The 24,214-nt window shown below is 40.0% G+C and overlaps 1 protein-coding gene across 4 annotated transcripts in view; it reads left to right on the top strand.

Annotated features, from left to right (window-relative positions):
• The window catches only part of LOC127647958 (ceramide synthase-like), a 36,196-nt gene that overhangs the window by 8,959 nt on the left and 3,023 nt on the right, over nt 1-24,214 (top strand). Inside the window, exons 1-6 of one of the 4 annotated variants that reach the window (XM_052132491.1) lie at nt 1,501-1,581; nt 8,571-8,730; nt 9,488-9,571; nt 18,360-18,582; nt 18,965-19,060; nt 21,523-21,632. In XM_052132491.1, coding sequence (XP_051988451.1) covers nt 8,606-8,730; nt 9,488-9,571; nt 18,360-18,582; nt 18,965-19,060; nt 21,523-21,632 — 638 coding nt within the window. In that variant the 5' untranslated portion in view covers nt 1,501-1,581; nt 8,571-8,605. The other 3 variants (XM_052132496.1, XM_052132492.1, XM_052132495.1) reach the window with 3 other exon arrangements.

The raw sequence follows: 24,214 nt of genomic DNA, 5'->3' as shown, positions 1-24,214 counted from the left end.
GAGGAGCCGAGAAATTGAATAATAGTGAAATGTTCCCTATCTTTGTGATGGGACCACCAGGAGGTACTCATTCATTGACCACAGTGAGCGAGTTGAGACAGACCTGGAGGAGTGAAGTGAGTAGTTTCACTTGTCCTGAAGGCCAGAGTCAAAGCCCTATTAGACTGACTGAAGACCAGACATGCTGCTGCGTTCTGGACCAACTGCTGTGGCTTCATTGTGCTAGCTGGGAGGCCGGCCAACAGAACGCTGCAGCAGTCCAGTCTTGAAATGACTTGAGATTGGACCAGGAGCTGCACAGCATATTCAGACAGGAATGGTCTGATTTTCCTGATGTAGTAAAATGATAAAGTGCAAGACCAGATGGTTGAAGAGAAGTTAAACTGGTTATTGACCACTCCCAAGTTCCTGGCTACGGGTATCCTGGTTGGTGTTAGTATTGTTGAACCAAGATAAATGGTGAGGTTATGGTAGACAGATGGTTATCCAGTTGTGGCACAATGTGAATTAAATGAAGAAGTTTTAGAATTCAATGAATTTGGAGCCTGGGTAGCTTTTCGTGAAAGAGTCATGCTTTCGAATCCAGGGTATGCTGAGAGACTCCAGCCAGTTCTCCTAAGCAACCAAATTGCCCGGTTGCTAGGGAGGGTAGAGTCACATGGCGGAACCTCCTCGTGGTCGCAATTAGATATTACGCGTCCCATTGTGAGCGAGAACAAGTTGTGTGTGGATCGTGGAAAGTATGAGCCTCCACATGCTGTGAGTCTCCGTGGTGTCATGCACAATGAGCCACGTGATAAGATGTGCGAATTGATTGTCTCAGAATTGGAGGCAACTGAGACTTGTCCTCCACCATCTGGATTGAGGTGAGTAACTGCGCCACCACAAGGACCTACTATGTAGTGGGAATCGGCCATTCCAAATTGGGAGAAAAGGGGGATATAAAATAATAATAAAATAATTCAATGAAGTTGCTTATTTAATTTCAGCATTATTGTATTATGTCCTTATTATGTAGCAATCAATTTATAAAAGCAAAAAGTGAAGTTCCTCCACATTTTATTACAAAGACAAAATATTTGCAATTGGTTTTAAGGGTGACGTGTTTATTCGTAATACACATCTCAAAACCATCCTGAATGCTGTTGATGGGGTTGCAAGTCATTTTTATAGTTATATATTCATTCTTTTCATTTCCCTGCATTAATAAATTATCTGAACAACTCTCCACACGTATATAGTCAATATGTAAGAGCAAAAATATTGATAATTCTGAATTTATGCTACCGACTACAGGAACAATGAGGATGACAATACAGACGTCGGGCCATTAATAGTTAATGAAGGCTCGCGCTATCAGGTCACTTTGTTTTCATTCTCCATTGGTCAAATTCACCGTCATTCAAACCCTGCACCAATCAACGAAGGGCAAATCTGTCAGCTTCGTCTCAATAAGCCAATCAGCGTTTAGTTAATAAGAGTAGCGGTGCAGATTTAAAAATACAATTAATCTCTTGTCAACACATTTTGGACTGGGGCCAGTCGAAAAAGACGTGATTTCTGAACCGAGAGGGATGCACAGTAAGTTACAATGACACATTTTCTTAACCATTCAATAGTTACTCACGTCTCCCTAGAAATTAGTTACAAGTAATTTGAAAAGACACGAATATAAACGGCTGGATTTATCCCTCCGCGAGGCTCTGAGTCATGTTAGCGACGCTAGCCCAAAAGCTAGCCGGGGTGGGGGTGGGGGTGGGGGCAAAGTTTGCATACAACGACCTTATACTTTCGTCAATTGAGCCATTTCATCCGGCCAGTTCTCCCCAGTCCCCACTTGTTTTGTCTAATCCTAGTGAGGTGGTCAGAGAGGCAGAACTGGGTGAGCAAAGTGGTTGCCTGGATACCTGCTTTTCTCATCATACATCTGGTACAGGTATCCGCTCTCCGCCACGGGCTACCTAGATTTTTATTTAAATAAGTGATTTGCAAGGCTAATGTTTGAGTGTAGTCACATCTGACCACTGCAGCGTTTGAAGTGCTGATTCAGCTTGAGTTAAGTGCTTCGGGAAGACCAGGTGGATGTGGATCTGCTCTCTTACGTCCAGGGACTGTCTCTGCCAAAACGCTGTCACGGAGCAGACAGACAGACAGACGGATGGATGAGGGCAGAGAGCTTAAAGACTAACTTAGTGGCGCATTACTACTTTAGACTTCCTTAACACGTGTATGTTTACTTGTCTTTCTCGTTGTCTTATATAAAACGTGCACGCATTTTCCTACCGCGCGCTCACGCACCCAAACTGCGAGTTGTATGAGATCAAGCGTTTAGAGTAAATCAAGAACAACATGTGGACCGTTTCACAGATGCCTCCAGGAGCTTGCAATCCGACTTCTGCAAGACTGTGACAGGACCGTCCCGCCCCAGAACCGACGCTGCTCAACCCTAATGTAATTTTCTGGCTTTTGTTTTTTTGGCTTGCCTGTCTTTTTCTAGGGCTTCACGCTATGCTGGACTCCCAACCTGCTCTACTCTATGCTAAACTCCCTTTCTCTAACCTAATTTCTCATTGTATTAAAACAAACGAGTTGCATGGCACTGATCGACCTCTGCTGTAAATAACGACTCTGTGTTGCACCATGTTGAAGATCTTGCCGTTAATTGCTCATGCTGTGGGATCGCATCCCCGTTTTAGCGTTTAGGGAATTATTATTTTTTTGCGTGAAGGTAAAGCGATTCATAACTGGCTGTTATGAACAAGCGAGTGGGCCTACAACCTGTTAGCTAGAGTTCTCGTCGATATTCCCTCTGCTGGGCTGCTGACGAGGAGACAATAGGATGGATGCCGCTAGACAATGCGGCATGTTTACGCGCCCCGTGCGCCGAAACGCATTGATCGAAAGCTGCGCGCCAGACGTACTTGCTTCATCGTTGTTGTTTGGCCCAAGTTAACAAAAACGGAGAAAAATCAGCACGTTGTGAGATCTGGGATGTCTACGGATGCCAGGGGGTTTCATAATATTGTTTATCCAAATTTTAACTGATTTGAAGCATAGCTCAGATCTATCTTGACGAGAGATTTGATCGTAAAAAGCAGCATGTTTTCAGTTTTATAACATAATCGATCGCGCCTCCTGTTCGACCTCGGCGCTTTTCCCCCCTGCAGTTGAATCAGATGCGTGTTGCATGAATAGGTACTTTCAAAGAATAATACATACCTAGAACACATGGGTTGCATCTGTGCATGTCTGTGATATCAGTTCCTATCGTGTTATCGCTAGTCTTTGTCATGCACCACCTCTTGATTTTGCTGTGATGTCTGTAAACATATTTTGGGGAATCTGCACTTTTTAGTAAACAATAGAAATATACATTCAAATGTGAATGAAACAGGAAAGCAAGGGACATGTTAAAACATAAAACACTGGTATCTCAACACAAAGGTATTAACAAAACTGAAAAATTAAATACAAATTATAATAAAAAATAAAGATCATCTTCTAGCACATTTTATCTTCATCTTCTAACAAATTATTTGTATGATTTTGTCAAATTTGTAGGCTTTCTTACCGTTAATACATCTTAAAGGAATATTCCGAATTCAATGCAAGTTGAGCTCAATTGGCAGCATTTGTGGCGTAATGTTGATTAGCACAAAAGTTAATTTCGACTTGTCCTTCAAATATTTAGGTTACAGTGAGACACTTACAATGGAAGTGAATGGGACCAAAGACTTATTTAAGCACTTAAATTAGTTCTATTAAAAACTCATGCATTGTTTGCACTCTACAGTTGTTTAAATTGTTATTTTTAGTCACTTTAGGGTTTGTTGACAGTACATTGTCATGGTAACGAAGCTGTAAAATTGGCTATAACTTAAGTGGAAATGGTTAGTAAGGGATTTTATCACACTTAAATCATGTTAACACACAAGCTGCTTATTTCGTGTGGCTTTATACATTTGAAACGGTGAGTATTTTAAAGGAATAGGATTAAAACACTGGAGTCGTTTGGATTACTTTTATGATGCCTTTATGTGCTTTTTGGAGCGTCAAAATTTTGGCACCCATTCACTTGCATTGTATGGACCAAAAGAGCTTAGAAATTCTTTTAAAAATCATAATTGTGTTCTGCAGAAGAAAGAAAGTCATACACATCTGGGATGCATGAGGGTGAGTAAATGATGAGAGAATTTTCATTTTTGGGTGAGCTATCCCTTTAACATACCCCAATGCTTAAAAAGGCTTATGACAATAACGTTGTTTGAATTTAATTGAACTGAACATTCAGAAATTGATCCCCATTCACTTCCATTGTAAGTGCCTCACTTATGCGAGGTCGAATGTTGCAAGTTCCACTGCAGCAGGAGTCTGGGTAGCTCACTGAGTAAAGACGCTGACTACCACCCAGAGTTCGAATCCAGAGCATGCTGAATGACTCCAGGCAGGTCTCCTAAGCAACCAAATTGGCCCGGTTGCTAGGGAGCTTAGAGTCACATGTAGTAACCTCCTTGTGGTCACTATAATGTGGTTCTCGCTCTCGGTGGGGCGTGTGGTAAGTTGTGCGTGGATGCCGCGGAGAATAGCATGAGCCTCCACACGCTACATCTCCACGGTAATGCGCTCAACAAGCCACGTGATAAGATGTGTGGATTGACGGTCTCAGACATGGAGGCAACTGAGATTCGTCCTCCAGCACCCGGATTGAGGCGAGTCACTACGCCATCACTAGGATTAGAGCGCATTGGGAATTGGGCATTCCAAATTGGGGAGAAAATAAAAATAAAACAGTTCCACTGCAGCAATGACAGGAATATAATACAATAGCTTTTCCCCTCCACCCACAAGGTTACCCCCACTTTTAACTGCTGTACCACAACATGATGTCCTTCACCCTCCCACACACACCTTTCTTCCTCTTCTTGCTGTCCCCTCTTCTCTCCCCCCTCCCTTTCGCTGCAGTAATCTTTCTAAATCTCCTGCTTGCTAATCCTTTCCGTGTCTATTTTAGAATGGACATCCCTCCCCATCCCAGCTTCTTCTGCTTCAGTATAAATATGGATTGGGCATATGTAGTTTAAACCCCTGCCATAATTGTTAAAGGATTCCTTACAAAGCAATAATGAGACCACTGTAGGGATGCAGTCCCTGTGGTCTTCGGCTACAGAATTCTCCTCCTGGAGATATCTGGGGAATATATCTATTGCATTAATGTAATCTATTATTTGAATTTGATATAAAATAGGATTTTAAGTATAATGTTTAATGCCTTTGGGTTTGTGCACATTGCATTTTAAAAAGCTGTTGGCCTGATCACATTGGTGCTTGTCACATAAATTGTATTTGCTGCTGTCTTCCCCAATTTGTCTGATCCTTCTGTCTTTGTCTTTATTTTCTCTCTCATTTCTTTCAGTTAACAAAGATTATGGTGACAATGCTGAGCTTGAATGAAAATGTTAATCTCTGACGTTTTACCAAGGAAAGTCCTAAAGTCTGTAACTAATTAACTAAACAGACAAAGCATCTAGACCATAGATAATTAAGACATTATTACAAAACTTAATGGTTTAATTTTCTGTTTTAATGGAATGTTTCAGAGCCTCAGGATTGTTGCAAGCTCTTTTTACAGAGTTTGCAAGGCAACACTGTATCAATATTCTGGTTAAAGGAATCATTCACCCAAAAATTATAAATCTCTCACCCTTTACTCGCCCTATGTTGTCTCTAACTCGCATGACTTTCTTGCGTTTGTACAAGCGATTTTCTTTTTTTTTTTTTTAAGGATACATGATGTGTGCCTCTTCTGTCACTCACTCGACATTGTTTCAAATGAAGTGACACAAGGGGTCTTCCTGGGACACCAAACATACCTCTGAACCTGAGAAAAGGCCAATGTCATGTTGGCAGACAGAATTTGCATGCCCCGCCCGGACATACGGGTATAAATGGAAGCGGGGCATCGAGTGCCAGTCAGAATTTTTCTTCGGAGCCGAACAGTTGTGCAACAGCAAGCTGAAGTTCACCACTGTTTCACTCACCTCTGTCAGCGAGAAGCATTGCTGTTGGATCTACGGAGCATTTCAGCTGGCATTCTTTCTCTCTGCACATTGTGCAGTCTACGCCCCTGGGCGCTTAGACAGTGCTTTTCACTGTTAAAAGAGTGTTCTCTTCCTAAAAGAGTTTAGATTTCTCTAAAAGATTAGATTAGAGAGTTTTCCACTCACAAAAGAGCAATACACAGCGGCGTTGAACGTCCTTTTCAGGACGAGTCTTTTTCAAGATGAACCCCACAACGGACCGGGTGTTCCGCTTGCACACAGCGTCCTTCACCAAGTTGATCCAGTGCGCCTTCTATCCCAGGTTAGCCACTAAGCGTCGCTCCTTGGATGTTCTCCTCCCTAGCCTTCTGGCCTGCGAATTCAGCGGAGCAATTCACGTCCAGACCCACTACGAGTCACAGGTGCTCTGTACTGGGGTCGGGCTCCACGGGCTTAGTTCCGTTTTCAGGCAAACTCCCCGTGATGTATTTCCAATGGTACAGTCCCCCTGTCAGCGGACCCGCGTTTCCCTTGGGCAGCCCCGCTTCCCCGGTCGCCGTGCTTGTAGAGTCCCCCCTGATTATGCTGGACCTACCACCACACCATTTCCCACATACAGCTTCACAACTCTCGTGGTGCATTTGCCACATGTTACCTCCCCCTAGACTGGGCAGGATGTGGTCTCCGCAGGGTCTTTTCCCCATGAAAGAATAGGACCGGGAAAGACCGCCTTCCCCGGCGCATTTCATAGCGTTAAGGTAGCCCCAGCCACTTCCCGTCCGATGTGAGAGACATAGTGAGAGAGAAGGCCGTGGCTGCCGGGCTTGCTCCCATGCTAGTCATGTAGCACCTGTTTCCCCGGTCAGGGGTGCTGGGAACCTAAGGTCTGTATGTGACATCTCTTTGGGGGCGTTGGGGAGGGCTACGTGCAGCCGACACAGTTGCCTCTAGCACGCAGTAGCCTGCTTGCACCTGTCTTGACAGTTCACATAACACGCTCAGTGCAAGTTTTTAGATGGGACCCCTTGTGTCACTTCATTCGACACAACGTTGAGTGAGTGACAGAAGGGGAATGTCATGGTTACTGTTGTAACCTCCGTTCCCCGAGGGAAGGAACGAGACGGTGTGTCCCTCCTGCCACAGCACTAGACCTACCACTGTAAACGGCCATACCTTATTTTCAGCTCCTCAGTGCAAAATCCTGGCTGGCACTCACTGACCCGCTTCCCTTTTATACCCGTATGTCTGGGGTGGGGCATGCAAATTCTTTATGCCAACTTGATATTGGCCTTTTCTCAGGTACAAATGTACATTTGACGTCCCAGGTAGACCCCTTGTGTCACTTCATTCGACACAATGTCTCATTCCTCATGATGTTTTTGTTCATACACTGCAAGTCATTGAAACTTTCAAGCTCTGGAAAGGACATAAAGGAAGCAAAACGTAATCCATACAACTCAAGTGGTTTAATCCATGTCTTCTGAAGGGATACCTCACCTGTAATGCAAAGTATTTAACTTCTGCATTTAATTCAGCCTGCACCACTTAATGTCCAGACTTCATCCAGACTTTGTTTTGTAGATCATTTCTGTCTCCGGTGTGCTATTTACACTCACCAAGCACTTTATTGGTCCTAATGGAAGTGCCCATCATGGTAATCTTCTGCTGTTGTAGCCCATCCACCTCAAGGTTTGACATGTTGTGCATTCTGAGATGTTGCTCACTACAATTGTACAGAGGGGTTATCTGAGTTACCGTAGCCTTTCTGTCATCTTGAACCAGTCCGGCTATTCTCCGTTGACCTCTGTCATCAACATGTCGTTTTCATCAGCAGAACAGCTGCGCACTGGATGTATTTTTGTTTTTGGCACCATTCTATAGAGAATGTTGTTCAAGAAAATCCCCAGAGATCAGCAGTTACAGAAATACTCAAACCAGCCCGTCTCACACCAATCATGCCATGCTCTAAATAACGAGATCACAATTTTTCCCCATTCTGATGGTTGATGTGAACATAAACTGACCCGTAAATCCATGATTTTATGCACGAATAATCACATGAATAATTAGGTGTACAGGTGTTCCTAATAATGTGTTCAGTGTGTGTATTCATATTTTTTAAACTTGATGCTTTTTAAGAAATGTTATAATCACAATGCAAACGACAGCAATCATGTCATATTTGCATACTGAAATGTGATTAGTCTTGTCTTCCTTACATATACAGTTTATACAACAATTTATAGCCACTTTTACACAGCACAGTGATGTTGCTGAATCTTACATGCAGGTTACAGAAAATCAGACACATGCTGTGTGTTATGACTACAGAAAAGATGCAGCAAACACACTGATACAGAATTTAATTTACACACACAGAAATAAAACTAGTAAAAAGTAAAACTTTAACATTGTTATTTTGCTGCTTTGCAAGCACTGGCATTTCCTTTAGGAATGTATTGTTTTATAAATATATAGAGATTATAAGATTCTAATAAAACCCTAAAATGCATAATATTTCTTCCCCTTCAGACAGACAGTGAAGTTGAGTGACATTTCCCGGGATTATGCTGAGCATCCTTGCAGCTGGCTCCATATTTTTCCCTGGCCTCTTCCTGCTGTCCAAACGATTCCTGAAACATGCTCTTGGGCTCAAATGGAGCGAGAAAGATGCTGTTATCGTCTCATCCAGGTAAACTAGGGCAAGAGAAAGTGAGATGTGATGAGAGGGGCAGTCAGATTTAAGATGCACAGCTTTATTTACTTTTGCAGCTTCAGTCACTCTTCTATCATACAAAAACTGAATGCCAAATTAGTTTATAAGACAAGCTTACTGCACATACATGCTTTATTGTATTGCTCCTGATTAGGACATGGTGAAAGTAATGGCACTGGGTTCTTAATATGGGTCTTAATAATGGGTTTTTCTGTGATTTGGAAAGATACAGTTAAAAACAATTATTGTTGCAAATTCCCCTAAAGCGCAACTAATTTACAAACAGTGTCAGTGAATGTGAACTTTTAAGTTTATACTCTGCATAACTGTAGTTATTATCCTGTAACTGCACTTTTTTGAGGTCCTGTTTGCGCACAGTGTGACTGATTAAGATCTGTCGAGTAAAGAGTTGCTTAATTGGCTTTGTTGCACAGCAATGTTTGATGCATTGATAAGGAAAGTTACTGTGTAATTTCCTGCTCAACATCTGCTTAATGGTTTCTAAGTGTTTATGAAGTCTTATTTTGGTCTCTTTTCTTTCTTTCTTTCTTGGATCTTTTATAGAATTGATTTACTCTACTGGATTGAATAGTCTTCCTTTTTTCTATGTATTGTTTTTGCAAGGTGTGTTGTATTTATGAATTGTTTGATTGCCACCTGTATTTGCCATGAAATAGCCATTGTAGCTTATTTGGCAATAAACACCAAACAAACTTATTTCTTTCTTTCTCAGGCTGGTGTCCTCCATTCAAGCCATTATGGCATCCTCCGCCGGGTACATCATCGCCAGTTCTTGTAAAGATGTCATCCAGGACCAGTAAGTATTGGCTAAAGTTGTGTATTATGACTAGACATAGACCATGTCAAGGACGTAAACAACAACAAAGGAGTTAGAACGCTACTGTGAATAACTGGCCATGAAGCATTTTCAGTCGATGCATTTTTATTAAAGAGAACTGTCAAAATATAATAAATGGTGCATATTTTTAGAGTCTAGATAAAACAGAACAAATGTGATATGGGCAAAAACTGAAAATAAACAATGAGTTGTCTTTTCCGGTCCTTTAAATAAGTAATGTAAATGAGTCAACAATTTTTTTTCAAAGGACAACACACGTTTACTTGAAGTGACGTATTCAAACGTGTTGTTGATACTCAACATCTACGTGGCAGTCTAATCACTTACATTTCTGTTAGTCCCAGGCATCCAAGGAGCATCCAGCTTCTGAAAAAACATGGTCCCCATTTTAATAATGACATTTTATGACAATCGTGTTAACTTAAGTAATGCTAATCGTGCTAAAGTCACTATGAATGTAGCACCTCCTGCTGTTCAAGGAATAAAGACGTCACTTCCATAAACCAAGGAATAGTCCTTGAAATGGTCTATAAAACAGTCAGTTCAGATCCTATTGTCTGATTGGACAAGGGACTTTCCAAGAGTTCTTTTATTTGGTATATCAGCACTGAGGCGCTTCTCTGTTTGAATCTGTGCTTTAAGGCTGTGTATTGATACAGATTTCCTGATTCAATTCGATTCTGATTCACAAGCTCTCAATTCGATTCGATTAGATTCAATATTGATTCATAGGAGTTTATTTCAGTTATAATGTCCCTTTTGCTTACATATAACTTTTTCATCATTTTGGTCACATTTGTGCTTTAAATAATTTACAAATAAATATGCATATAATCAATAAATAAATATAATATAATAATATAATGCATATATTATTTTTGTTAGATATTTGTTGTTATATTGCATCATTTGTGCTATTTACAAGTATTTACATTGATTTGATGAACACATGCTAAAACTGGTTCTGTCTCTTTAACAAAAACTGCATTTCTGTGAACAGTGCCTTTAAATGAGCGCATGTTAACTAGAGAGGCCTCGGATGGCTTTACCTCATCTGTGTGATACATAATTAGAATTAAATGTTTTTTTGTAGTTATTTTTGATCAACTGACTGTAAAGAACAGAAAGGGTTTTAAAAGAGACAGTTTTCAATGACAATTGGGTTGCGTGGATCTCGTCTTGAACACACATTATACGGAACAACTTTTACTCTCAACATGCAGTGAAAAGATCTTGCTGCTTAACATTTCACGACTAAACTACACAATTACAGGTCAGTAAAATATAAACATATACCAGCCAGTTGCCAAATATATTAACTTTAGTAACATTGTGTGAAATTTGGTTGCAAATGCGAATGATTTCCTCTCATTGTAGTAGAGGGCACATTGAATGAAATATCAATCTTGGGATTTAAGAATCGATATCGACATCTTTCAAATGAAGATTGTGATTAATTGGAAAAACAATATTGTTACCCACACTTACTCTGCTTGACTGTATTTGTAACGTTCAAGACAGGCTGTTAAGCTTAAAGTATACTTTGGACAAATACGAATGCCGAGCATCCACCTACAGGACTTGGGACGCACTGAACGCGCACAGACTGATTTTTCTAAATGCACATCTTTGAACGTGCAGAATGCACATATGCGTGGAATTATTTGCACTAATTAGCATGTCCACAAGGTGACAACACTCACATTTGAGCCGTTGTTGTCATGAAGAAGAGCCAGAAGATGAAATCATTGCTAAACAACAGGAGACAAAGGTAAAAACAACAACAGTGGATGTGCACGTCAAGAAAACATGTTTGAGGAGGTCAGGAGATACCTGTAATTGTATAACGTGAGTTTGAAGGACTAGAAAGACATCTTTATGGGTCTAAACACTTTAAGAGAAATAGGAACACATCTCAAATATCTCATAGCAGTCATAGCCTTTGAATACGCCTGTGAATGCATGCATAGTCATTTGGAGTATAATTTACCAGGCTTGCATTCAACTGTACGCAGACGCTGAGCGTTCGCGTCAGAATCAAGTTATACTTTGGGCTTTAGTCTTTGTGTTACTCAGTGACACGCATTAGTTGATATTTCTTTGGCTTTATTAGAGCTTCTTACATTAGCAAAGCAAAAATAGACAAAGTATAGTAATTGTCCATATTTTGTCTAATATAAGTTACTCAATATTAACATTTTATAAATCTTGTAAAAATATTGTGCTGTTAATAATAATAAAAAAATTATTTTCTGGCATGTCCGGTTGATGTTACTCTAGCATTGTCTGTTTCCGTGCACACAACAATGTTTTACCTTTTGGAATTTGTTTGTTTTCCCTTGTGCATTTGTCTCTGGCATCTCGCTCTATTTGTGTGTGTGTGTTGCATTAAGTATACAGCTGAGAATTCTCTGGTTTGTGTGGAATTGTTCCCAGATGTGTTGGAGTGAAGTATTCCCTTCTCTTTTCTAAGAATGTGCTTTTCCTCTAATGCACACCTTGTGTCAGTGTAATCTAATTAGGCTCTTAACCTAATTAGTTTCTATCTGTAAATCCACTGTGGCATGCCAAGCCAGAGGGAAAGCGAGACTCTGGAAAAACTTGACAGTGACTTTCAGCTTTTATGACCACTTTAGTCAGCTGCTTTAGTTTGTACTTTGAAGCTGCATCTAAACACTCTGTTAAAACCCATTTGAAGTGTTCACACAGATGGTTTGTGGAGAGTTATTGGCTCCACTTTAATTCTATTTGCCGGACTTAATTGAATCACCTATCTTATTTTTAACTGTTTATCTTGTGCTGCGATCCAAAGGCACAGAAGTGAATTAATCAAATGGGTCAAAGCAATTATGTATCGTAACTGATTTAAGGCAAGTAAACTCAATTACTTGGTTTCTGTGTTGTGTTGCATTAGTCAGGGAACAGAGCAGTAGCCATCATCCTAACTGAAATGGTATGCTCCACATTGGAGCAACTCCTTCAGTTAAACAAATAGTGCTAATCACACATGCATGGGAGACATTACTTAAAATACATTTTACTAGAGTTTAGCATTAATTCAAAAGAAAAATTCAAAGCACACATTTAAATACTTGGGTACAATGCACATTTTTAATCTAACTAAATGTTTAATCTATACTTTTCGATAATAAATTATTAAAATATATTGCCTTCTAAACAAAGGATACATGCAATACTGCCTAAGCATTTATCAAAATGAAATTATCTTAGAATGAAGCATATTTTGCTCACTGCGGTAGAACTGGGGGAGTCTGCATATGGAAGGGACGTTGAAGAGATGTCTGGTGCAGTCAAAAACAACCTGGAGCTGAACACGCTCAAAACAGTGGAGATGGAAGTGGACTTTAGGAGCAACACTGACCCTGCTCATCATTCTAACCAGCAGTGTGGGAGTGCTAATTGGGCCCAATTTGGACATTTTCACTTAGGGGTGTACTCACTTTTGTTGCCAGCGGTTTAGACATTAATGGCTGTGTGTTGAGTTGTTTTGAGGGGACAGCAAATTTACACTGTTATACATGCTGTACACTCACTACTTCACATTGTAGCAAAGTGTAATTTATTCAGTGTTGTCACATGAAAATATATAATCAAATATTTTCAAAAATGTGAGGGGTGTACTCACTTTTGTGAGATACTGTATGTATATATATATATATATATATATCTATATATCTGCGCTCCAGACTGCGACTAAAATGGTCACAAATTTGACCAAAAATAATTGATTGCGACAATAATTAAAAATGTTGTCACCATTGGCGACAGCCGTTTTCTGTGCGATCATATGTGGTTTTGTCAGATATCATCTTGTAAGTTTTTGAATTCTTCTTTAGAGCATGCACTAGTGTGTCTCGCGACTGCTTTTCTATTTGTTAAAATTAAATAAAGACTAATGGAATATTGTTAAACAATATATATATATATATATATATATATATATATATATATATATATATATATATATATATATATATATATATATATATATATATATATATATATATATTTTATCTCTTATATTTGTATAAATTATGAAAGGGGTGTGAACATTTATGAGCCAAATGGGAATGAAAATGTATCATCTCAACAATACTGTTTATTAAACCTCAGATTAATGGGTTATCAGCTGTCTTCCTTTTCTTTGGCTTTCTATCTTTTTTCTGAACAGCAATCTACATCGAGCAATTTTGTTATTTGTTGACTAAAAACAGCCATTTTTTTTAGTCTGGAGCCCTAAATTTGTTTGGGATTTGAAAGTGCTTTTAAAGAAGAGTAGGTAAAGAAGCCTTATTTGTTGCTAGAAGTTGCTCAATAATGCCACAACCTAATCTGCATATTCACATGACACATTTACATGTTCAGTGGCCTGTGACTTCCTCTGGCAGGATGTTTAACATCTTGTGTCATCTTGTGTGGGTGCTGCAGAGAGCATAATTGTTGGCCATTCCTACAAAAGTTAATATCAGTTGAACTCATAGGACTTGTTGTTACTATCCCTTACACTAATCAGCATTTCCTTGATTTCTTGAGTGGTGGTAAGGGGATAATTACTTAATTGGGTCATCAACTGGGCACACTCCTTCAAAAGTGTTTCATTGATAAGCCCACAACACATCCAGAGGGATCTATGGCACCATCTGGCATCCCAGGTGTGCCCCCCTCCGCTTTTACCCTTTTCTAAAGTCACCTTACAGCCCAAATTGGGTCCTTTCTGTTCAGTCAAAGCCAGTTAATACTATGCTTGGCAGCCTCTGACAGTGACCTGGTGGCTTGTCGTAGGGCCCTCCCAAAAACTCTCTCCTCTTTCAGGAGCCCGGTGGTTGATCTGGCCACAAAACCTCTGCAGCCCACCTGCACTGGTAGCACTCTTGTTCTCCAGCCTCGGTGCTCTGCTTCAGCTGCTGTATGTTCAACCTTTTCCGTTCGTATGCTTCACCTACTGTATCCTCCCAGGGCAACATTAGTTCTATGATGCATAGGGAAATATGACCACAACACCAGGTCAGGGCTCAGATTTGTTATCAAGATCTCTGGTGGAAAGATAAGCTACTGGTCTAAAACCACCTGCATCTTCCAGTCACGGGCTATGCCTAGCAGGCTTGAGTCCCTCCTTGTAGATGTAAGCTTTTGCAGCTTTCCTGCGGGTAGAAGGCGGTTGTATTGGAGAAGCCAGTTGTTTTGGGAGGTAGGACATTGGCAACAGTTCTCCTTTGCTCCAGGATATTTGCCAGGTCCCGGAGTACCTGATTGTGCCTCCAGGTATAGCGGCCTTGGGAAAGACTGGTTTTACAGTCGGTAAGGATGTGCCTTAGAGTTGCCATTTCTTGCCATTTCGGGCAGGTTGGAACTAATTCTGCCTCCCATCTCCCAAAGTTCCTTCCAGGTCAGTTTGCAGTGTTCCAAGTTTTCCCATGATATCCATTGGCCTTGTTTAACCTGTGAGACTGCCCTTAAGCTTTGCAATCTTAGGACATGTGGAGTGTTCTTATCCAGCCTGTATGGAACTCCATTTGGTCCTGGAGCTGAAGCTGTCCTTGCCTTCCTCACAACTCTGTCTACCTCGCTCCATCTTTGAGGGCTGTCATACAGCTGGTGTTCTGGTTGTGGGATGGGTGTCATATCTGGCGGTATAACTCTCTGCTCATGTTTCTGATCATCAATGTGTTTTCAGGTGTTCTTCACGGTCCCTCTTCGCCATTTTAAGAGATCCAGAGTTTTTCTTTTGTGAAGAGTCCTTTCACAAACCTAAAGGGATCCTGGTAGATTGATGTTCTTTCCCTCTCCTTCTTATGGTGAATTCTGAAGTTTTCTGCCCTCCACAGCATTACCAGGCAATCTTTAATTTAATCTTGTAGGAGATTGATACCCACTCCAATGTTGCCTTCCTCCACTGCTTCTTCAAGGCCCTTCTCTCAAGGCATTGGATTTCTTGTTGCCCTCTAGAATTTAGAGGGGATATTGTTATTTCCTTCAATGCTTCTTTTTTACCAAACATTTTTTAACCTGTAGTTATAGATAAAGTCACTCAATCTTTCCAGCTTCTTTTCTGCTGATCCTTGAAGCCCATCCAAAACTTTACTCGGGTCTGTACTGACTTGTACTCTCACTTTTGTTGCTGGACTTCGGCCACTTCACTTGTGGTCTGTGGCCTTGAATCTTCTGCTCCGTAGCAGGCTGTGTTGAATTGGGTTCTAGATTTTGTGCTTTAATGAATCCCCTCAGCCTTTGGGTTATTGGGGCTCAGCAGACTTTGGGATGTGTCCTGCTGCTGTGCTTCACTCGATTGACTCAACCTTTCCCTTAAGAGATAATGGTCAGTGCGAGGTCCCAGCATCAATTCCTTCATGCACTGCATATGGCCTTGATGTGTTCTTAAACCTCTGAGAGATGTTATGTTGGACCACCCACAGTTGCATATTTGGAGCAGTTGTCCATCAGCCGATGTCTCAAGCACTGTGCCGATTGTCTGATTCATCGTCAAATTCATGCTTTATTCGGTTAGCAGGTTGTCAGTCAATGAGTGACCAATTGTGCCCTCACTCTCACAGACTCAGAGAATATTTTCCTTCTTGGATTTTTCATAGCTATAAGGGCGGTGACTCTTATGCACCTATCAAATTGACAGAGCCTGCCATCATGGATAGCTAGTTCTGTCAGCTGTCTTTCCTTGCCATCACATGGTCTTTCCCGAGTTGTCAGCTGCACTTTCACAGCATTCACTGGATATATCCAGTTTATTAGTTGAGCTCATAGGACTTGTTGTTACTATCCCTTGCACTAATCAGCATTCCCTTGATTTCTTTAGTGGTGGTAAGGGGATAATCACGTCATTGGTGTCATCAGATGGGCACCCTCCTTCACTAGTGTTTCATTGATAAGCCCACAACACCTCCAGAGGGCTCAACGGCACCATCTGGCATCCCAGATGTGCCCCCTCTCCACTTTTACCCCTTCCTAGAAGTCACCTTACAGCTTAAATTTGTTCCTTTCTCTTCGGTCAACGCCAGTCACTACTATGCTCGGCGGCCTCTGACAATGACCTGGTGGCTTGCTGTATGGCCTCCCTCAAACTCCCACCTCTTTCAGGAGCCCGATGGTTGATCTTGCCACAAAGCCTCTGCAGCCTACCTCCACTGGTAGCACTCTTGCTCTCCAGCCCCCTACTCTGCTTCAGCTGCTATATGTTTGCATTTCAAACTTTTCTGTTCGTATGCTTCACCTACTGTAGCCTCCCAGGGCACTGCTAACTCTATGATGCATTTGGACCTCTGTGAAGTAGACCACAAGACCAGGTCTGGCCTCAGATTTGTTACCATCATATCTGGCGGAAAGATATGTTTCTGGTCTAAATTCATTTGTATCTTCCAGTCACAGGCGATGTTTAGCAGGCTTGATTCCCTCCTTATAGATGTTTGCTTTGGCAGTTTTCCTGCTGGTACAAAGGCGGTGGTGTTAGAGAAGCCATTTGTTTAGGGAGGCCATTTCTTTGCATAGCGGGCACGATGGATCTTCACTCTTCCACTGGTTTAGGTTTGTGGGAGTGGAACGCACGTCATACGAGGCTCTGTTGATGAAACTAATTCTGCCTCCTTCCATCTCCCATAGATCCTTCCAGGACAGTTTGCGGTGTTCCACCTTTTCCCATGTTTTCCATTGGCCCTGTTTAACCTGTGAGACTGCCCTTACACTTTACATTGCCTCCTCTTGTTGGCAGACCTCAGCAACTACCAGTTTCACTGCTGGGTTGATGTTGCTTTATGCCAAGCGGGACAACTCGTCACGAGACCAAAACCACCTCTCCATGCTGTACTTGACCTACCATATCTCCATGCTTGAAAGACAGTTTTGCTTGTTCTACAGCCTCAGATGGGGTCTTGTCTATACTGACTAGACCTTAGAGTAAGGATATGTAGCTGAATACAATAACATTTACCAGTACATTTTCATCTAAATGTAGATGGAAGTTATCATTGCTAATTGCTTGCTACTTTTTGAGAGTTATTTTCACTAGGATGTCTTCAAGTCACTAGATCTACTGCCATTCATTGCAATATTGAAAACATTAACTAAATAGAATTGTAGACAGAATTTTCTGCACAAACCTGTTCTGTTGGGAGACATTTAAAGGGACCCATTTGTTAGTCAAATTAAAAGGCCGTTCACAGCGATAGGAATTTGTATAGATAATCCCACCTGCAGGTTTGGTTGAACTTCTTAGAAAGGTATTTAAACCTTCATTGAATTGTATTGGATACTTTGTATAGGAATCACAGCTCTGTCAGTGTTTAAGGAGTTACTATTGATATTATATTTGCATTCACATTGCCTCCAACAGCAAGAGAAAAATATCCACTATTATTTTTCCACAACATTCCAAAAGAAGACAAAAATAGAGAGCAGTGGATTACAACAGTCAGAAGAAAGAAAGATGACACATTTACTGTCACTCTCTCAGCAGCTGCATTTTAAACTCCATTGGAGTTGTTTTATTACAGGATAATATAACAAAGAGTGGTGAGATAAATGTACAAATAAACAATAACAAATTCTAAATTATACAAAGTTTTCCCAATTTTCCCTGCAAAATTAAGGTGGAAGTGCATCATTACAGTCTATTAAAAAGATCTATTGGGCCAAAAGGTGTGGATACCCTTATTTTGCCCCAAAGTAACAATCCCCATTCTTCTATCCCCACATTTCTCTCCCTTTTCTCTCTGTCCAGGCATTGGCTTACCAGCAGCTATATCCTCTTTGCGGTCCCTTACTTCGTATATGACATCTATGCCATGTTCCTGTGCTACTGGTACAAGCTTCAGGTCAAAGATCACGAGGAGGAAAGTGCGACCAAACCGATGAGGTCAGCCATCAGCGGTTATCTGCGCCGGGAGTTCCTTATGGTCTTGCACCATGTCGTGATGGTTACTGTCTGTTTCCCAGTCTCTGTGGTGAGTGGGATGAAACATTTTCTTTTGTTATCACACACGCATAAAGTACTAATATGAATATGGAGGCCCACTGTTTTGAGTGTAATACCAGTGCTTTGACTTCATGACTGTTTAAGTGATTTGATGGGATCGTGCTCTGTGGGTGGCTTAAAGTGTAGCTGAGTCAAACTTGTGCTGAATGGGCCTGTGTACTTTCACCCTATCATTATGCTCTCCATGAGTAGCCATGGAGACTGTTGCTGGCGGCTCCAGTGCAGCAACCTGCCATTAGCTGGTGCTTCGGACTGATAAGCCTGGAGAACCTATGCAGCATGTTTCCTCTGAAGGAGACCTACTAAGTTTTCCTTTATCTAACATAAGCTGTCTTTCTTTCTTTCTATAGTTCTGGAGACAGGACAAAGGGGACTATTTTCAGGGTGTGATGTTCATGGCAGAACTAAGCACTCCATCTGTCTGTCTGGGAAAAATACTCATTCAGGTACAACACACAAGCACTTTCATTCACCCTTTTTTCTGTCTCTCTTTCCATCCAACTATCCATCTTAGAAGTTTACCTCGCTCTGTATTTTTCTTTTCTTGGTAGTATTTGCTCTACAAGATGGTCACAGGCAAGGTCCAAAATGTATTTTTTGCCACACCTGCCCTTGGCGAGTTAATTTAGAAAATTTACCAGCTATACATTTTTCTAATAGGCCATAACCTTATTATTTAGTAATTCACAGAAGTATCGGCTGCACATATTTATTAGCCAATTACTGACCAAATTAAAACCATCTGCATATCGATTTTAAGCATGTAAATGCAATGGTTTATTTATAATAAATTAATAACACACTTTGTAAAAATTCTGTGGATTAAAATGCATAATCAAGAAATAATAACAGCAAAAATGGGCTATGTAGAATTGCATAATAATGTAATATTCCATTTTTATTTTTTCTCATTGTCACATTAATGCTTAAAAAGCATCATAAAAAGATGTTTAAATTAAAACTAATTGCCCAATACATGCATGTTGTTTTAAACTACAAAAACAGAAGTTCAATGTTTTAGAAGTTCAAAATAAGCTTTATTTCATATCAATCATCATTTTATAATTTTTGTATCTTTTATCTTTAACTTTTTATCTTTTATTGTGGCTCTCTTTAAAATATTGTCCTTTTCAGCAGATCCAATCCATGTTCAATGGAAATGATTTATTGTTAGAACAGTAAAAAAGCTTTTGTACCTCTCTGTATGTTTTTAAAGCATAATTCTTGAGTAAAACATTGATCTGATGACAAAATGTAATGGGCAAAAAATCAGTATCGGGCTATAGTTTTGTTTAATGGGTATCATATCGGCCCAAATTTTTCATATCAGTGCATCAATACTATTTATTGGCATACTTCCTTCTGAGGTATTTTTAATTGTTGGTCTATGTACTTGTGCCACTGAAGGACACATTTGAATTGTCTCACTTTGGTTACATCGTGTTTCACTAGTTTTCAGCACCTCTATTCATAAGCACTGTGTTTTTAGAAGGCTGTGTCAAGTTAAACATATTTTGAAACGTTGAAAAACAAGTCTCGAGATACCTGCATTCTTTTGTGATCGGTCGAGCTGTCATTTAACACAATAGCGCATCATCTGTGAAAGGCAGTGCTGCCTGTTGCTCTCTTTGATGAGTTACGTTTCCAGTAGAGCTGTAGTGCTGACTGCCCCCTACTGTGCCACATCAAGGTGGTACATCAAGCTTAAATTGCTCTGATGGTAGGAACATTCCTTATTATGGAATTTAGGTACAGATCAGGGACATGATCATTTTTTAAACATGTTTTTAAAAATATAATTAATCACTCTAATTTACTGTAATGCGTTCAATTTACAGCCCTAAATAAATATTTGTATCCTTATTACAGTGGGATAAAGCTGTTTTTAAGCTGTTTTTTTCCCTCTTGTGTATTACACCACTGAGCATCATATATGAGCTAGTCTCAGTGTCTCATTAAATAAAAAGGTACTTAAAGAAGACGCATGTGATATTGATCCCCATGTTTTGGTGATTTCATGCAAAGAGTATTCCACATATGGATCGCCACATGGAGTTCTGGAGATGGACTGATGGTAAATTGTCCACTGATGTAAAAGTCTTTAAAAGATGTTCATATCGTAAAGGTGTAGTCACACTACACGTCGTGCTCTTTTCACTTCCATTTATACACATCTGAACACAGGACACTGGAAACGCAAGCTCATTTGTAGAAATTCTGCTGCACAAAAGTGCACTTTTGGTGAACTCCCACCTGCAAAGTCATATGACGAGAAGACATGTGACCAATAGAAGAGCGAAACATGCTGACCTCACTGACCTATTTATAAAGCTGCGTGTTTTTGTTGTTGCAGGAAAGTGAGTAGATTGGATATTTTATCTGTTTAATTTCATTTTATTAGCGATTTATTATTTACTAAAACCATAAGCCCTTAAGCTTGACATTATGTCCTGTCTGTTGTAGTTTCTGAAATAATTTGGCATGCTCAGTGGCCATGGCTTCACAGATATTTTCTTTAGTCGACAGTTCACATGTCAATTTGAATTGCTTGTGCAACTTCTATCAGCAATGGTCTATCATTGTTATATTTCGACTTACACCATGTATTATTTTGTCATGTTTGGTGCTTGGCAAGTGTTACTTTTGGACCTTGGTTGCAGGGTAATCTTTGTCAGACTCACTGATCTTAAAATATTTGATTGCTTGAAAGTGCTCTTTTACTCACTTTATTTACTCTAACCACTCGCTCTTTCTCTCCTCTCCTCTCCTTCGCTCAAACTTAATTTAATAACTGGGGATTTTAAATCATGATTGTCAGCCTATTGTTCTGCCTATTAATACTTTTCTATCAGTTAAACACTCTCATCTCTCTCTATTTCCTGCTCTCTGCTTTGTTTCTTTGTCTCAGTACAAGCAACAACACACTCTCCTACATAAAGTCAATGGAGCTCTTATGCTGGTCACTTTCTTCATCTTCAGAGTTCTTCTCTTCCCCTACCTGTACTACGCATACGGCAGGTATGATCACTGATGTCTAACACTCTCAATCATTCAGTCTTCCTTTTCTCCTCCCTTTCTCTGCTGAGTCAAATTGCCTTGAATATTAACAAGGATGCTCAAATCTGGTGCAGCTTCTCCTGTCATTTAAATGTAAACATGCCTATTCCCCTCTAAGTCCCTCATTTGGACTTGATTCAAACATTTTAATTTACACATTCCTCCCAAATGAATGTAATGACCAATAAAGACTGTGAGCATTGTTGTTTTGAATGGATCGTAATATCAGGACAATCTTTGTTGGTCTGGATGGCATGGTCTAATTTTTAAATCACAGCACTGATGATTCATAAGACTGGACATTTGATCATCATTGAACACTGTTGTCTTTGCAAATATAACTAAGAGCACAAAGTGTTGAGTGTGTTCTTCATTGCTGGCAAACAACAACAGAGTTGATTTTGCTTGCATCAAAAAAATAATAACTAGCCATTTAAATGTTTTAGAGAAGAAACTAGAACATCTTATATTTTTATATTATTTAATTTACTGTTTTATGTACATTTTCCAATTTTCTATGACTTTATTTTTTATTTTATTTGCATGACTTTTCCATATATATATATATATATATATATATATATATATATATATATATAAACTCACCTAAAGGATTATTAGGAACACCATACTAATACTGTGTTTGACCCCTTTCGCCTTCAGAACTGCCTTAATTCTACGTGGCATTGATTCAACAAGGTGCTGAAAGCATTCTTTAGAAATGTTGGTCCATATTGATAGGATAGCATCTTGCAGTTGATGGAGATTTGTCGGATGCACATCCAGGGCACGAAGCTCCCGTTCCACCACATCCCAAAGATGCTCTATTGGGTTGAGATCTGGTGACTGTGGGGGCCATTTTAGTACAGTGAACTCATTGTCATGTTCAAGAAACCAATTTGAAATCATTCGAGCTTTGTGACATGGTGCATTATCCTGCTGGAAGTAGCCATCAGAGGATGGGTACATGGTGGTCATAAAGGGATGGACATGGTCAGAAACAATGCTCAGGTAGGCTGTGGCATTTAAACGATACCCAATTGGCACTAAGGGGCCTAAAGTGTGCCAAGAAAACATCCCCCACACCATTACACCACCACCACCAGCCTGCACAGTGGTAACAAGGCATGATGGATTCATGTTCTCATTCTGTTTACGCCAAATTCTGACTGTACCATCTGAATGTCTCAACAGAAATCGAGACTCATCAGACCAGGCAACATTTTTCCAGTCTTCAACTGTCCAATTTTGGTGAGCTCTTGCAAATTGTAGCCTCTTTTTCCTATTTGTAGTGGAGATGAGTGGTACCCGGTGGGGTCTTCTGCTGTTGTAGCCCATCCGCTTCAAGGTTGTGCGTGTTGTGGCTTCACAAATGCTTTGCTGCATTCCTCGGTTGTAACGAGTGGTTATTTCAGGCAAAGTTGCTCTTCTATCAGCTTGAATCAGTCGGCCCATTCTCCTCTGACCTCTAGCATCAACAAGGCATTTTCGCCCACAGGACTGCCGCATACTGGATGTTTTTCCCTTTTCACACCATTCTTTGTAAACCCTAGAAATGGTTGTGCATGAAAATCCCAGTAACTGAGCAGATTGTGAAATACTCAGACCGGCACGTCTGGCACCAACAACCATGCCACGCTCAAAATTGCTTAAATCACCTTTCTTTCCCATTCTGACATTCAGTTTGGAGTTCAGGAGATTGTCTTGACCAGGACCACACCCCTAAATGCATTGAAGCAACTGCCATGTGATTAGCTGATTAGATAATTGCATTAATGAGAAATTGAACAGGTGTTCCTAATAATCCTTTAGGTGAGTGTATATATATATATATATAACCCTCAAAAAAGGCATGAAAAATCATTCATTTCTATTGTGAATATAATTAGGTTGCTGTGCTCTTAAGATCTCATTAGGTAGAAATTGCTATTATAGAAATTATCTATTCGTAAATCTTTGTTTAGTAATCCTCTGCAACTTTCATTGGTTAAAAGATGTGGGAACCTGGCCTGGAACAGTCCTTAAAATAAGTAGTCTTTACAAGTCATGGAAAAGTTATGGAAATGTAAAAATTTGTAAAACACGTATTCTTGAGATAAGGGACAAAACCAGTTTAAAATCATAGTTTTTATTTCTAAATTAATTTGAACTGGATATATTTATAGTCAAAGGTCCCAGCAAATGAACCATTTAAGGGAACAGGTTAATCAAAAAAAAAACAATTCAGAAAATGTACAGTTTTTCACTACATCTTACTGTAATTTGCTCTAACCATGTCAGACACACTAAAACATACTATTTTAATTGTATCCATCCTTGAAGAGTGTTAAGTCTTTAATTATCTAATAATTGTGTTCAGTAAAGGAGTTTAGTGATAAATTATATGATAAACATTTTATTTTCGGTTTTCACAGTATTCTGTATATTCGGATTCCATTTTCCGTGGATCCGTTTAAGCGGCTTCTATAACCTAAACTAAAATGCCAAAACTATTACACAATTCTAACAGAAATTATCATAATGGGAATGACAGAGTTGACATG

Source organism: Xyrauchen texanus, chromosome 8, assembly GCF_025860055.1.
Source record: "Xyrauchen texanus isolate HMW12.3.18 chromosome 8, RBS_HiC_50CHRs, whole genome shotgun sequence".
NCBI classification, from domain to species: domain Eukaryota; kingdom Metazoa; phylum Chordata; class Actinopteri; order Cypriniformes; family Catostomidae; genus Xyrauchen; species Xyrauchen texanus.
This window is presented reverse-complemented; position numbering and strand designations above follow the sequence as displayed.